Source organism: Manis javanica, chromosome 2 (genome assembly GCF_040802235.1).
Source record: "Manis javanica isolate MJ-LG chromosome 2, MJ_LKY, whole genome shotgun sequence".
Taxonomy (NCBI): Eukaryota; Metazoa; Chordata; class Mammalia; order Pholidota; family Manidae; genus Manis; species Manis javanica.
In genome coordinates this window covers 5,305,470-5,318,561 of record NC_133157.1, presented here as the reverse complement: position 1 = coordinate 5,318,561, position 13,092 = coordinate 5,305,470, and the positions used below count along the sequence as shown (strand labels likewise).

The following is a 13,092-nucleotide window of genomic DNA, read 5'->3' as shown; positions in this document are numbered from 1 at the left end:
CACTCCTGCTCCATAGCTCGTGTTTCTTTCCCTTAATAAAATAGATTTCCTTGTCCCTTGGAAAACCTCCAGATGACTTTCACTCCCTCACACTGTGCTTTCTGGAAACACTTTCACATCTCACATTTGTTCATTTTAGCTGCTGCCTCAGTCCCAGTAAGACAGGCAGGAATACAGACCATCACCTGAAAAAGTGGGAGTCTGTTTTTGGAAATTACAGTAGCTGCTGTCTGTCGAGCACCTTCCATACATTACTTCTACTCTTCACAGCCTGAAGATAGCTAGTCTTACGACCAGCCCCGCCGTTTCACAGATGAGAAGACTGAGGCTCTGAGAGGTGAAGTCACTTGCCCAAGCACCACAGTGAATGGCAAATCTGAGGTCTAGAACTAGGCTGCGTGATGTCACATTCATTTGTCCTCCATTGCATTGCCTCCCCTTCTTACCTGGTTGCCCAATGCAGTCACCAGGCCTTTATGACACTTGACCGACAAGTAGAACTGTATCACCGAAAACACAGGAGACTCCAAAAGGTGCACGTGTGTCCTTACACAGTGGCAAAAATGGATACGATGATGGAGTCCCGTTCAGCTGCATTCTCCTTCAGCTGGGCACACGGGACCCGCAGAGCTGGAAGACACAGCAGGCTCTCACTAGGCAGTGTTTGCAGAGGAAGCAGGCTTTGTCGGCATGTGCATGTGAAATAGCATGCTTATACCTCAAGATCTTTGCTCTTCCTCCCTGAAGTTATTGACTGGGCTGGAAACAGTGAAGGGGTCAGTCAGATCTGGTATCATCTGGTCCTGGGGTCCCAAACCAGGCCTCATGTCAGATTTGCCTGTCTCCCTTCCACCCCTATGCCCATCTTGCTGCTTCTGCATCCCTCCTCCTGCATCCCGCCTCCTTCTCTTGACCCACTTCTGTGGATGGCTCCTGACCCCAAGCATTTTTAAAAAGGACTGAACTCAGACTTTTAAAAAAATTCCATTTTTAGCCTGAAATCTTCAGAAAAGAGGCCTCTTTTGATTACTCATTCTAGCGTTAACACACAGTTCTTCAAAAATTGCTTTCAAACGAACAAATTTTAGAAATATCCATTCCTGTTTGTCCTCTTCCCAGTGAAAACAAGGAGCAATTCTTCCTTCTTCCAAAATCATAGTTTTCAATCTTAAATATGCACAAAGACCATCTAGGGAACTTATAGATACAGCCCATCACGTATTCTGATTCTGAAGGTCTAGAATGGAGACTTGAGTGTCTGCATTTTAAGCAAGCACGCCAGGTGATTCAAAATAGGCTGTCCATGGACCATACTTTTAGAAACACAGCTCAAATCATATACTTGAACCTAATTAAGGACATTTATTCTTTCTTTCTTAAATTCTTAATATACTTTAAAATATTATTATAATTCATGAATTATTCTATTTTTTGGACTTTTTTGACAGTTAATTATTTTTATTTTATCTCTGGCTTTGATCATATTATCCACCTTTCACTTTAATTACAAACTGTGTGCCATCTTGGAAAGCTCAAGAGCTTTGGCCCTTACTACCTCTTAGCTATGTAAACGTGGACAGAATACTTACCCTCCCCATTTTCCCCACCAACTTTCGTTACCTGTGAAATGGAATTAAACTACACAAAATTCATCGCGTTGTTGTAAGCTCGTGTGTGGCCCATACTAGGCACACATGAAAAGTCTGCTCCTTCCCAAACTGAATGCAACATAACAAAAAAGTTACCACACAGTCTTTCATTTCTTTGTTTTGTTTGTTTGGTTTTTTTGGTGGAGGGGGGTTTGGTTGGTTGTCTTTTGTTGTTTTTAAGTTAGTGCCTTTGAGGTTTGAAGTTGCTTTGAGGAAGTCCTTCTTATTTGCTTGTAGCAGAATGGTTTTTGTATCTTGCAAGTGAATTTCTAAAGAATCAAAAGCTGGAAAGAATAGTTCACATTTGGTATGATATAGTATGGTGAAATTTTCTGTATTTTGCTAATTCATAGTGTTTTGCCAGACCTATTGATGCATGGTTTTAAAACTAAATTTTAAAAGATTTGGACACAGTTTATAAGCACTACTCATTTTAAGAGGATAAATTCATTTTAGACTTGATAACAGAATATTAGTAATAGTCATTAGCTTTTTAAAATAAACTTACATCCCAACATAAAGTACAGCACATGCACATGTGTATCTGGGCCTATATATATAATTGATAGTATTCAAGGCTATGGTTAGAATTGCAAACATGCCTATTAATGTTTAATTCTTGTTACTAGGCTGCCAATTTGAATATAGTCCTTTAAATCTGAAATTCTGTATAATGGTAGGCTTTATTATGGTCTGCTCAAAAGCCCTTGAACTTTCCAAAATGGGACCAAAATAGATACAGTATTTTTCAGCTTGTTTGTACTGGTGGCACCCTTTTGAATTTTATGTTTGGCTTTACACTTGGGAGGTTGAAAGATTCAAAACCAAAGGAAACAAGTCCGTCATTACCTACAGGCTGTCTCGCAGAATGATAGATTCCAGTGTCTGGCAGAATCGAGGTAGCATCCAGTCACCACATGGGTCACCTTTGTCTACAGGACGGAGGTGCATACTTCCTGACATGCCTCCTTAGGTGCTCCTGAGGCCTGACCTGGCACCGTGACACTAACCACAGGCCCACTCAGTTGCATAAAACCACATTGGTACAATGATCAGAATTTGGCAGGACTTCTGAAAAGTTGATGGCGCCCTGGCTGAGAACCCCTGTGATACACACAAGTCACACCCAGTCCACTCTTGAGTCTCTCTGTGCTATTTTTGGCAGATGTAGGTTAAGATCTTGTTACTTAGCCATTCCTGGTGCACTGAAGCTACCTGGGTTTTTGTTGTTACAGGATAGGCTGCTAAGTATAACAAATAAGTCCAGCTTTGCCCTTTGGGGCTGGTCACTGTAGCCAGGGTCTCTTAACCAAGGCTTCTTCTGAAACATATGGAAGCTCTGGTTATTTAACCAAAAATATAGATATGGAAAGCTCTTACTTATTTGTAATTCTTTCTTTTTTGGAGAGGGCTGTGTAATCCACTGGTCAAGGACCTGATCCTGGGAACCAGACGGACTGGGTTGGGTTTTAGTTGTGGGACCTTGGGCAGGGTGCTTGACTTCTCTGAGCTTCAAGTTTTCTTTTTCTTTTTTTTTGAGAGGGCATCTCTCATATTTATTGATCAAATGGTTGTTAACAACAATAAAGTTCTGTATAGGGGACTCAATGCACAATCATTAATCAACCCCAAGCCTAATTCTCAACAGTCTCCGATCTTCTGAAGCATAACGAACAAGTTCTTACATGGTGAACAAATTCTTACATAGTGAATAAGTTCTTACATGGTGAACAGTGCAAGGGCAGTCATATCACAGAAACTTTCGGTTTTGATCACGCATCAGGAACTATAACAATCAAGTCAGATATGATTATTTGTTTGATTTTTATACTTGATTTATATGTGAATCCCACATTTCTCCCTTATTTTTTTTTAATGAAATGTGGAAGTGGTAGGTAGATGCAAGGTAAAGGTAGAAAACATAATTTAGTGCTGTAAGAGGGCAAATGTAGATGATCAGGTCTGTGCCTATAGACTAAGTATTAATCCAGAGCTTCAGGTTTTTATTTAAAGAATTGGGATAATAATTCTATTTCCTCACAGGTCCTTGTGCAAATGCAGTGGTAATGAACCCATCATGTTCCTCACGTGAGTCTGACAAATAGTAAGATCTCAATACCTATCAGTCTTCTTATTCATGTGCCCTAAAATGTGGGCTAAATTAATTTTTCTCCCTGTTGGGAGTTTAGTTATCTGACACTATTTATGAATAAATTCCTCTTCCTGTTGTTACTGAAATTTATCTGATGTTTATTAAATTATTTGGTATGGTAGGGTTCCCAATTATTTCCCGCTGATCTAGAAGGCACTGTTGTGACTGCGGTTATTTTATTATATAATATTGTCAACTATCAGTTCTAACCAGAATTATAGAAAGATCTAAGCCCAGCACAGCAATGAAATGAATTTTAAACAGTGGTACCCCATGGGCACTCAACAAACAAGGAAAAAAGTTCTCCATGAAGAAAATGAGGCAAAGGGGTGCAGGCCCGCCTCTGACGATTCCTTACTGGAGACCTAGCTCCCTTTCCATATAATCAGAAATTGTGTTTGAATCTGAACTCGTGCATTTCTTTTGTTCCCAACTAGTCTGAGTATAGGATTAGGCAAATGGGCTGCATACCCGCGCAGTTAGCATGTGAGTTCCAGCCCACTGGTCATTCATTCCTGGGACGCCCATTGAGTTAGCCTTAATAACGGCAAGCTCAGTGAACATATATGAGCCCAGTATTGGGAATTCCAGAGGGATTTGTGTTACCAACATTCTCGGACACAGACTGGGTTCGACAGGGCACCGCACACGGTGGGCCTCGGCCTTAGGCGGTTTGCAGGGTGGGGACGTCGCGTGCCAGAGATGCACGAGGTTTCAGCAGTGGTGCAGAGCGGGCGTGTGCTCCGCCGGCCGGCGCCTCCCCTGGCGGGTTAGGGCGGCACTTGCCCGCGCAGAGAGCCACTAGGTGCTGCGCGGCAAATTAACCCCCCTGCTGACCTAGAAATTAGCCCCGATTGGTCGGGGCTGCCGGCCCGGGGCGGTGCCGGGCCAGCCCGGGGCCCCGGTGGGCGCCGCGGCGCCGACGGGGTTAAGGCGGCGCAGGCGGCGGGGCGGGCCTGGCGGCCGGGCTCGGGCCCTTTGTTAACTGGCGCGTCCGGAGCGGAGTCGGGGAGGCGGCCGCGGCCATGGGTGGGCGCGCGGGGCGGCGGGGCGGCGGGCTGGCGGGGCCGCCGGGGCCGCGGGGGGTGCGCGGGAGCCGCGCCTGAGCCAGCCGCTGGGCGAGCGGGGGCGTCGACCCCGACGCCGCCGGCGCGCGACCATGTTGGAGATCTGCCTGAAGTTGGTGGGCTGCAAATCCAAGAAGGGGCTCTCGTCGTCCTCCAGCTGTTACCTGGAAGGTAGGTAGGCGCGGGCGGCGCCGCGACGGGGTGGAGGGGGCCCCGCGTTCGCCGGCCGGGCCTGCGCGGCCTCGCCCGCCCGCGCGCTCCCGCCGCCCTTCCGCTCTAGCGCTCTCTCTCCGCACCGCCCTGGACCCGGGGTGCTGCCGGCCGAGCTGGGAGGGTGCTCGGCCCTCGTCCGGCGCACTGGCGCCCGCAGAGGCACGTCGGGTGGCGGGGTTGCGGGCCCCCAACTGCGGGGCTCTACCCGAGAAAGTTTGAGAAAGCCAACTCTGCAGGCCCGAGGGGCCGCGTGAGCCCCCGTTGTGGAAATTCCACCTTTAATTGAGACTTACGTGTCAACAAGGTCAACCTGTGTTTGTGAAACATATGATTTTTATTAAGTATCGTGTACAAAGGGAATAGGGCCCTACCATTTATGGATACAGAATTTAGAGTGATCTTTCTACTCCCTCCACCCCACCCTAATCTTATGTACAGACCACGAAGAGGTCTTAGGATTTCCCGTTTTGGGGGAGAAAAGAGCAATTACTACAGATTTTAGAAGGCATTTTGAATGAGTCCAGTGTACTTGGGGGAGGGGGCGCCTCCTGTGAAGTTCCTTCACTGAGGCTGAGCCGGGGCACGTCACTTGTGCCTTCTTTCCATTCTACTCCTTTTCTTCTCTAATCCCCACCACCACTGTTTTTTTCTTTCCTGTTTGTCTTTCATTTTCTGCCCTAGTAAGGTGACAACCGAAAAACGAATTGAGGGTGATGACTGATCCTCATTTTGTAGCTTCAGGATGAACCTGAAATGGATCTGATTTGAGGACTGGTCATTCCAGACTGTTGCTTCCAGCAGAAAGGTTAATCATACTTCAGATATGAATTCCAGCTTGCATTTCTCTGTCATTTTCATTTACGACTTAAAATAAGAATAGAAGTGTAAAGCTCATTTTAGAACAGTAGGGTTTCTGCTATAGTGCCCTGAAGTTGTAATGTTTTTCTTTTCAAAATGAAGGGGAAATAAAGCCTCATTGATTGTCTAACCTATTTTCTTTTTTACCCCAACTTTCTGATTTGAGGGCCTGCCTGGAGTCACATGTGCAGCTCGAACCATAAACCCCAGTGACACAGGTGAAACCTGTTTGCCCTTCTTGTCACAGGATTTGTACACCAGTCCCTCATCAGTCCCCTTCCCTCTCTGGGATTTTGGGCCCTGGAGAATGCTCAACCAGATGGAGTGGCCTCACAGAATCTAGCATTTGAAGGGAGGAGATGGTTTATTTGTCCCTAAAAGTTGGCATCCGAAGCAGCTAAAATCATCTTCAGTTAATCCATCGCTTATTTTGCAAGTTGCTCAAAATTCTGAACGCATTCTCATTTACATCTGTAACGAGTTAATGTTAGGCATTATCATCTCCATTTTGCAGATGGATGCCTGAGGTGGAGTAGATGAATGGACTTTTGTAACAGTAGAGCTGGAGGAAAGAAAGGTTAAGTCACAGCAAAGCTGTGACGTTTTTGTTTTTCTGTGGGTAAATGCAAGATTTAGTATGTACCTGGCTGGTTTAACTATAGTTTTTTGGTGGGGGGTGGGGGGAAACCAAATCAAAAGTGTCTTAATTACAGCACGTATTGAAATAATGTTCACTCTCAAGTCTCAAAAGAAAAACTGACACAGCAGACTGCCTTGGGTTAAGGAAGGTCCCACTCTACGAATTCTTTCTTGTTATTTAGTTTTCCTTATTTCGTTGATATGTTTAATTGGAGAAAATAAATGGAATTACCGTTTTGAAGTCGAGAGATTTTAACAAACCTCAGTGATTGTTTCTCAGAGACTGAACATGCTGTTAGTCTCATGAGAAAAACAGTTGCCAACATCTGGATAAGAAATCCAGCCTCTCCGTTTTTTACTGACATCCCCAATCAATTAGTCGTGTTTATTGATACCCACTCAGGACCCAGGCATCCCAGGCACAGAGAGAATTGAATATGGTCAGGTTTTCCATTCTGTCAAAGAAGGTCCAGCCATAAATGCAACTTGATCAGGCCTTTGCTTGCTATTTGGGCCTAACTGTCAAAGCAGCAATTATTCAGTGCTTACTGTCTGCCAAGCACCACCTCCACATTCTATATGATTTAATTTGCTTATTTCTCATGATGGTCCTGTGGTTATTTCCATTTTATAGGTGAGGAAACCGAGGCACCAAAAGGTTAGGAAACTTGTCTTAAGGTCAGAGAGCCAGCAAGTGGTGGTGCTGGCATTTGAACCCATGCTGTCTGGCTCCAGAAAGTTTTAGACACTCCATGCTTTACCAACTGTGACTGTTCATCTCCTTTGGAACTATACGGATGTTAACATGGCATCTTTTAAAACATTCTAATTGATGCCTGAAATAAGGGTGTTCTTTCTTTCTCTTCTAGAAATCTAATACTGCTTGAAAAGGATTGTGTCTTTAGTAGAATTAAAAATTTCAAATGTATATTAAAATAGCTGCACATGATAAATTCTGAAAAGGTATTTAGGAAAAGTAATTCCGTCTCCTATTCAGTTTCCCTGACCAGAGGGAATTCCTTGGAAGTTTCTTGTGTGTCCATCTAGAAATATTTTATGCATATATAAGCATTTGTAGCATTTAAATTTTGTGCTCCAACTTTCTGAAAATGTATGTCCCTACTAGTATCTATTCACCATGACCACAACTAGCTTTACAATCTTCAGTGTACTTCAAACACTGAATTTTCTGAATTTTCCCCCCTAGAGATGTGAAAGCAAACATGGAAATCAGCCATCTGAACTCATTTTTTCCAATTTATTTTTATTCTTATATTTGTATTCGCATATATTCTACACGACTGTTGTACATGGACATGCTCTCTGTACGGCGTGTCTGTGAAGTGAACTCTTCTTGAACTTTCCAAATTTATTTTAAGGGCCTGCTTTTAAATGCTTCTTTTCAGCAGTTAACTTTGTGGCAAATGCTTTGAGGTGCCAGGCACACAGATACACTTTTAGAACTTTAGCTTCAGAGGAGCTTATGCTCTCTTTCTAAATACTCTCTCCTGAGGTCATCAAATACTTCCCTTGTTTAGTAACAGAGAAAATCTGAGGTTCTTTCTGTAACCTAAGAGGTCAGTCAGTCCTTTTCATTTAGGGTTCCATTAAAATTGTTGAGCATTTATGATGTGACAAGCCCTGTCACTGAATGCCTCCTAGACAGTTTCACTGACGTCTCACACAGACGCCATGAGATTTCTGGAGGAGAGGAGGAAGGAGAGCCCCAGTTCACTTTGGTGGGAAATACTTTTGAATTTGGAGTCAGGAGATCCTCGTTTTTGTCTGACCTCTCTCAGCCAGTTTCCATACCTCTAAGAGAACAAATGTCCTCTGTCCAGACTGCCTTAGAGGATTGTTTTGAAGATCTGTTGTTTTGAAATAATTTAAGTGAAACTTCTAAAAAGCTCAATGTATGTATTGTACCAGCATGAGGTTCCTTGGAGATGTCCTTTGTTTATGGTAAGGGTCCTGTTCTCTTGGGAGGCACACAGCTCTGGAGCCGGTTGGCAGAGACTGGTCATTTTGAGCATGTGGCTCTCCGAACTTCTAAAGCTTCTAAAAGTACGGCTCCTAGTAGTCCCTACCCCATGGAGTTGAGAGATTCACGTGGGAGATTTCATTTAAATTGTTTAGCATAGAACCTGGCAGGGAGCAACATGTTAGTATATGTTACCTGTTGTTATTTTAAACACATTTTAAGCAGTCTAAAATGTTGGTGTTGCCAATTTCTCTAATGGCTGAAGCAGTGATAGAACTGAGGTGTATCCACCCATAGTTTTTCTCAAAATTTGTTTCCAAGTTTGCTTTAATGCATATAATTGATACTTCCTGTCCTTGTTTAAAGGAAAAGTACCTTTCCTTCCTCTAACCCTCTTTTATTCCCGAGGAGAATACTTTAATTGTGGAAGAAAAAAATTCCATCAGTTCATGGTTGGCATCTTATTTCCTCTCTCTAGAGGCAGTATTTTCATAGCTCCAAACGTGAAAGCTGAATATCTCATAGCACTCAGTAAGTACCTTCTAAAATCAAGTTGTCATTTTGCCATTGTAATCTCTGATCTGAAACAGAAGTAGGAAAAATTATCGATGGATAGGTTTTTAAAATATAACAACGCTGTACAGCATGGTGACTGTTTACAATACTGAATAGAAAGTTGCTAAGAGAGTAAGTTCTAAAAGTTCTCATCACAAGAAAAAAAAATGTTTACTGTATGTGGTGATGGATGTTGTGGTAATTGTTTCCCGGTATATACAGATGTCAAATCATGATGTTGTACACCTTAAACTTACACTGTTATGTATTATATCTCAAAACTGGGGAAGTCAAATAACAGTATATATAACAAGAATGAAAGATCAAATAGGATGCTGGAAGACTAACTTTTCCTCTGTAATGGTGGCTTATGATTAAACACACAGAAGAATGATTTACAGAATAAACCCCTAGGTTAGTTTTGTTTTTACCTTTTTTCATAGAAAAATGTAAACTTATTTTAAAAGACAGCATATTGAAAACCCTTGTACTCATCACCCAGCTTTAACAATTATCAACTGACAGTCAGTCTGGTTTTCTTGCCTAGTGAAATTGCACTTCCAAGGCCGTTCAGAAGAATAGTCGTCGTAGTCACTAACTTTGAGAGTCTGCCTTTGCCCTTAGATAATAAGAGTTGTTATTCGAAAAAACTGGTTTTCTGATCTTTCTTAACCCACACCATAGGTACTTTGTTATACTGTCTGCGTTGAGTGGTGGTGGCAGGGAAGCAGGTGGGAATCAGAGAGGGGAAGCAGAAAGGGAGACAAAGGCCAAAGACAAGTCGAGACAGGAAGGGGAAACAAAGATGAGAGGGCAGGAAGACAGAGATGGGATGGGGGACAGAGGTGGGTGGCCAGGTTGGCGGGCAAGAGGGTAAGGGTGAGCTCCAGAGGCAAAAATGAAAAAGCAAAATCCTGAGACAGGGAGAAGTGTGAGAGACGGGAGAGGCAGACCAGGGAGGGACGACTGGCTGCACTGGGTGGGTAACTGGCAGGAGCGGCTGCCAAGGAACTGCACCACCCTGCTCTCTTCCCTCCCCTTTCTGCCGTGGCAATGGAGGGTGGGCGTCTTGTGCAGATAAACTGCCTGGCACAGTGCTAGCACGGTAAGGGATCACTAAGTATTAGCTATTACTCTGTCACATTCAGTTGTAAACTTTAACCTCCTTATGCTTAAATTCTCTTCAGAGACCTAATCCTTATCAATCCTACCAGTCCTCAGATGTAAGTAATAGCATTGTACATTGAATATCTTAAAGTTGAGTTTAAAGGTAGCTATGAATAGAATTAGCCATTGCTTTTTGGAGCCATGTGAGAAACACACCCACTGGTCCAAATTCAGTAAGTGGACACGGAGACAAAAAGAACAGCGGAGCGAGGCTTTAATGACCGTCTTGCAAGATCCGGGTGTCTGGTGGGCAGGCACACCTGGGGAGTTTGGCGCCAATAATTTATCTCCTAGTACGCAAATCTCTCCCCTGGTTCCTCATTGGCTGAGCACTACAGGGTTCATATTCTTTCCCGGAACGTTGCCTAAGCCAGTTACATCTTTCCTTTACATTTGTCTTAATTTTATTGGTAGGTTTAAAAAACTCGAACAGGTATTGCCAGGCCCTTATCAATTCCCCCACCCCCACTCTCAGCCCGAGCAGCTTCCACCACGTGGCCCTTTGTTAATACCTTACTGTAAAAATGTTTAAATATCATAGTGGGAATAAATCACATTAAGGTTTTATACTCTTTCCTAACAGTTCCCCCCTCTTTTTAAGAATTTCTGATTTTATTCCCAGGATTGTATTTTTAATTCACACTTGGTCCTTTCTCAAATTTTTCTAATAGCTTTTTACTCTCTTCTTCATAGTTCAATTTTTCTTTTAATAACATAAGATTATTTTGGGTGTAGGTCATAGGTATTTGTTTATGGCTGCCTCTATGAGTCAGGCCTCTCACACAAGGGATGATACAGCATCTTACAACATTTAAAACTCCTGCAACAAGGGATGTTAACACAGAGGCAACCATACCTTTCCACTTTCCAAACCATCCTTCCAACCAGTCTGTAAAAGGGTCACTGATGCTAGTTTTCAGCTAATTCATTAGCTAAAGTGGTGAGTCCCTGTAGGGCTTTAGTAATAGTACCATCAGGGGCAGTATTATTTGGGATAAAAGTACATTTTCCTTCTAACATAACACAGACTCCTCCTTTTTCTATCATATCTAATGCTATTCTGTTTTCCCAGGCCATTCTGCTGGTAGCATCTAGTTGACTAGCTATTCCTTGAAGAGCATCCCTGGTATAGTTAATGAATCTTTGTTGATTATAGTAAATGTAATTGATCCAATCTACGTTTTTGTTGATGGTGGACCACCAAAAGTGCCGATTCGAATCCTGGAGCTATTTGGTTTCTAACTTTAAATTTATCAGGGACTCCCCTGGGGACTCCTATTGAGTCAATGTATACATTTGAATCAAAGGATCCTTGTAATGATCTGCGACTTCTATGAAAATTTCTTTCATTGGGTGTGGAGAGAAATACCAGGGTAAATGGAATGACCAATTGGACTAAAGCACAAGTCCCAGAACAGGTGGGTGGCAACGAGTAGCACAGGTTCCCCTTTCCACAGTACCACCAAACAGCCGCTCGGGGGATGCGTAATTTCGAGAAGTTGCCCTCTTTAGAGACATTTAGGACATGGGTACAAGTCAGTAAGTTTCCCACCAGGGTTCTGAAACCTTCCCCTTGCCTGGAGAGGCACAGGGAGTGATTCATCTTTCCTATGGAAAAAGAGGGGATTGCCCTCGGGTCTGACCTCTTCAGTGCGTGAAAGAGTAAAGACAAGCCCTTGCAAGTCTCATTTCCCCAAGCGTCCTTGTCCTGGTACAGGGCCAACATGCAGTTCATCCCAGTGGGGTCTGTGTCCCAGCCGAGAGGGAACGGGACCACCTGCGCCTGTGGCCGTCCAGCAGCACATGTGTAACAGTTGCCTTTATTCAAAGCGAGTACTGAAAATTTAACCCACTCTACCCAGGCATGGGTGTCTCTATAACCTGTCTCTATTTTTAAGAATCTGTTTTAGGTATTTTATCTGTTACAGTAACTAGTCTAGGTCATTTTGGAGAAGCTATGGTTCAATATTTCCCTCAGGATTGGGGGTGGCCACTATGGGTGAAGTCTTGCCTTTGATTAAATTAAGACCAAACCTTCCCACAGGATCTACTCCAGTGACATCTGCACTGAGTCTGTCTTGAGGTTTATGTATAGTTAATAAAAGGGGTTTACACTGTCTATCCTGGCAATTGTCAGGAGGAATTCCTTTAGCTAAGTGGAGCTTTCTTTTTGAAGATTTTTCTACTGCATGAGGGGCTGTCCACCCTTGAAACTGGGTAGTCCACCAAACACTGCTCCACCTTAGACATGGGGCCTACTTGCCTTTTTTTTTTATTCTATTAAGATTTGTCCATTCAGGACAGAGATATTTATCTCCAGAAAGCTGTCTTTGGTCATTAGGTCACCACAAGAGAGAACCTGACAAGCATCAAACCTAATGGTTTGGGGCTTGGTGTTTTAGTGATATTGATTGCCAGTTTGACAGGATAACCAGGAGTTCCTTCCCATTCTAGGGCTTCCTCCAGCCTGTGAAATACAGAGTTAGAAGGATAAAAGTTAACATTTTTAGGTTCTTTTTAGTTTCAGCCTTAAGGATTGGTTCACCACCTGGGACACCTGCCAACTGTTTTGTCCCCAGATCCCCCAGTCAGTTTCTTTACTCCGGTGCAATGAGTCCAGCCCTTTCTAGCCGCCCTCACTGCGTCTCCGCGGTCAGGAGCACTTGGGCGGGGCCTTCCCAGCTGGGCTGCAGTTGGTCTTCTTTCCAGGATTTTACTAACACCAGGCCCCCAGGCTGGAAGCAGTGAGCGAAGAACTCAAGTGGGGGAGTCTGGGTGAGGAGTCCTTTCAGCTTGAGAGAAGATAAGTTA

General features: G+C 43.6%; 1 protein-coding gene across 5 annotated transcripts in view; it reads left to right on the top strand.

Moving 5' to 3' along the window:
- Window positions 1-13,092, top strand: part of ABL1 (ABL proto-oncogene 1, non-receptor tyrosine kinase) — a 130,043-nt gene that overhangs the window by 70,664 nt on the left and 46,287 nt on the right. Inside the window, exons 1-2 of one of the 5 annotated variants that reach the window (XM_073222734.1) lie at window positions 4,681-5,039; window positions 9,038-9,090. The exons of 3 other annotated variants lie outside the window; for them this stretch is intronic. Coding sequence is in view for 1 of the 2 variants with exons in the window: in XM_037007908.2 (XP_036863803.2) it covers window positions 4,961-5,039 (79 nt within the window). In the remaining variant the exon portion in view is untranslated. Of the gene's footprint in view, window positions 1-4,680; window positions 5,040-9,037; window positions 9,091-13,092 lie in introns of those variants that run through there. One more of the 5 variants, XM_037007908.2, reaches the window with a different exon arrangement.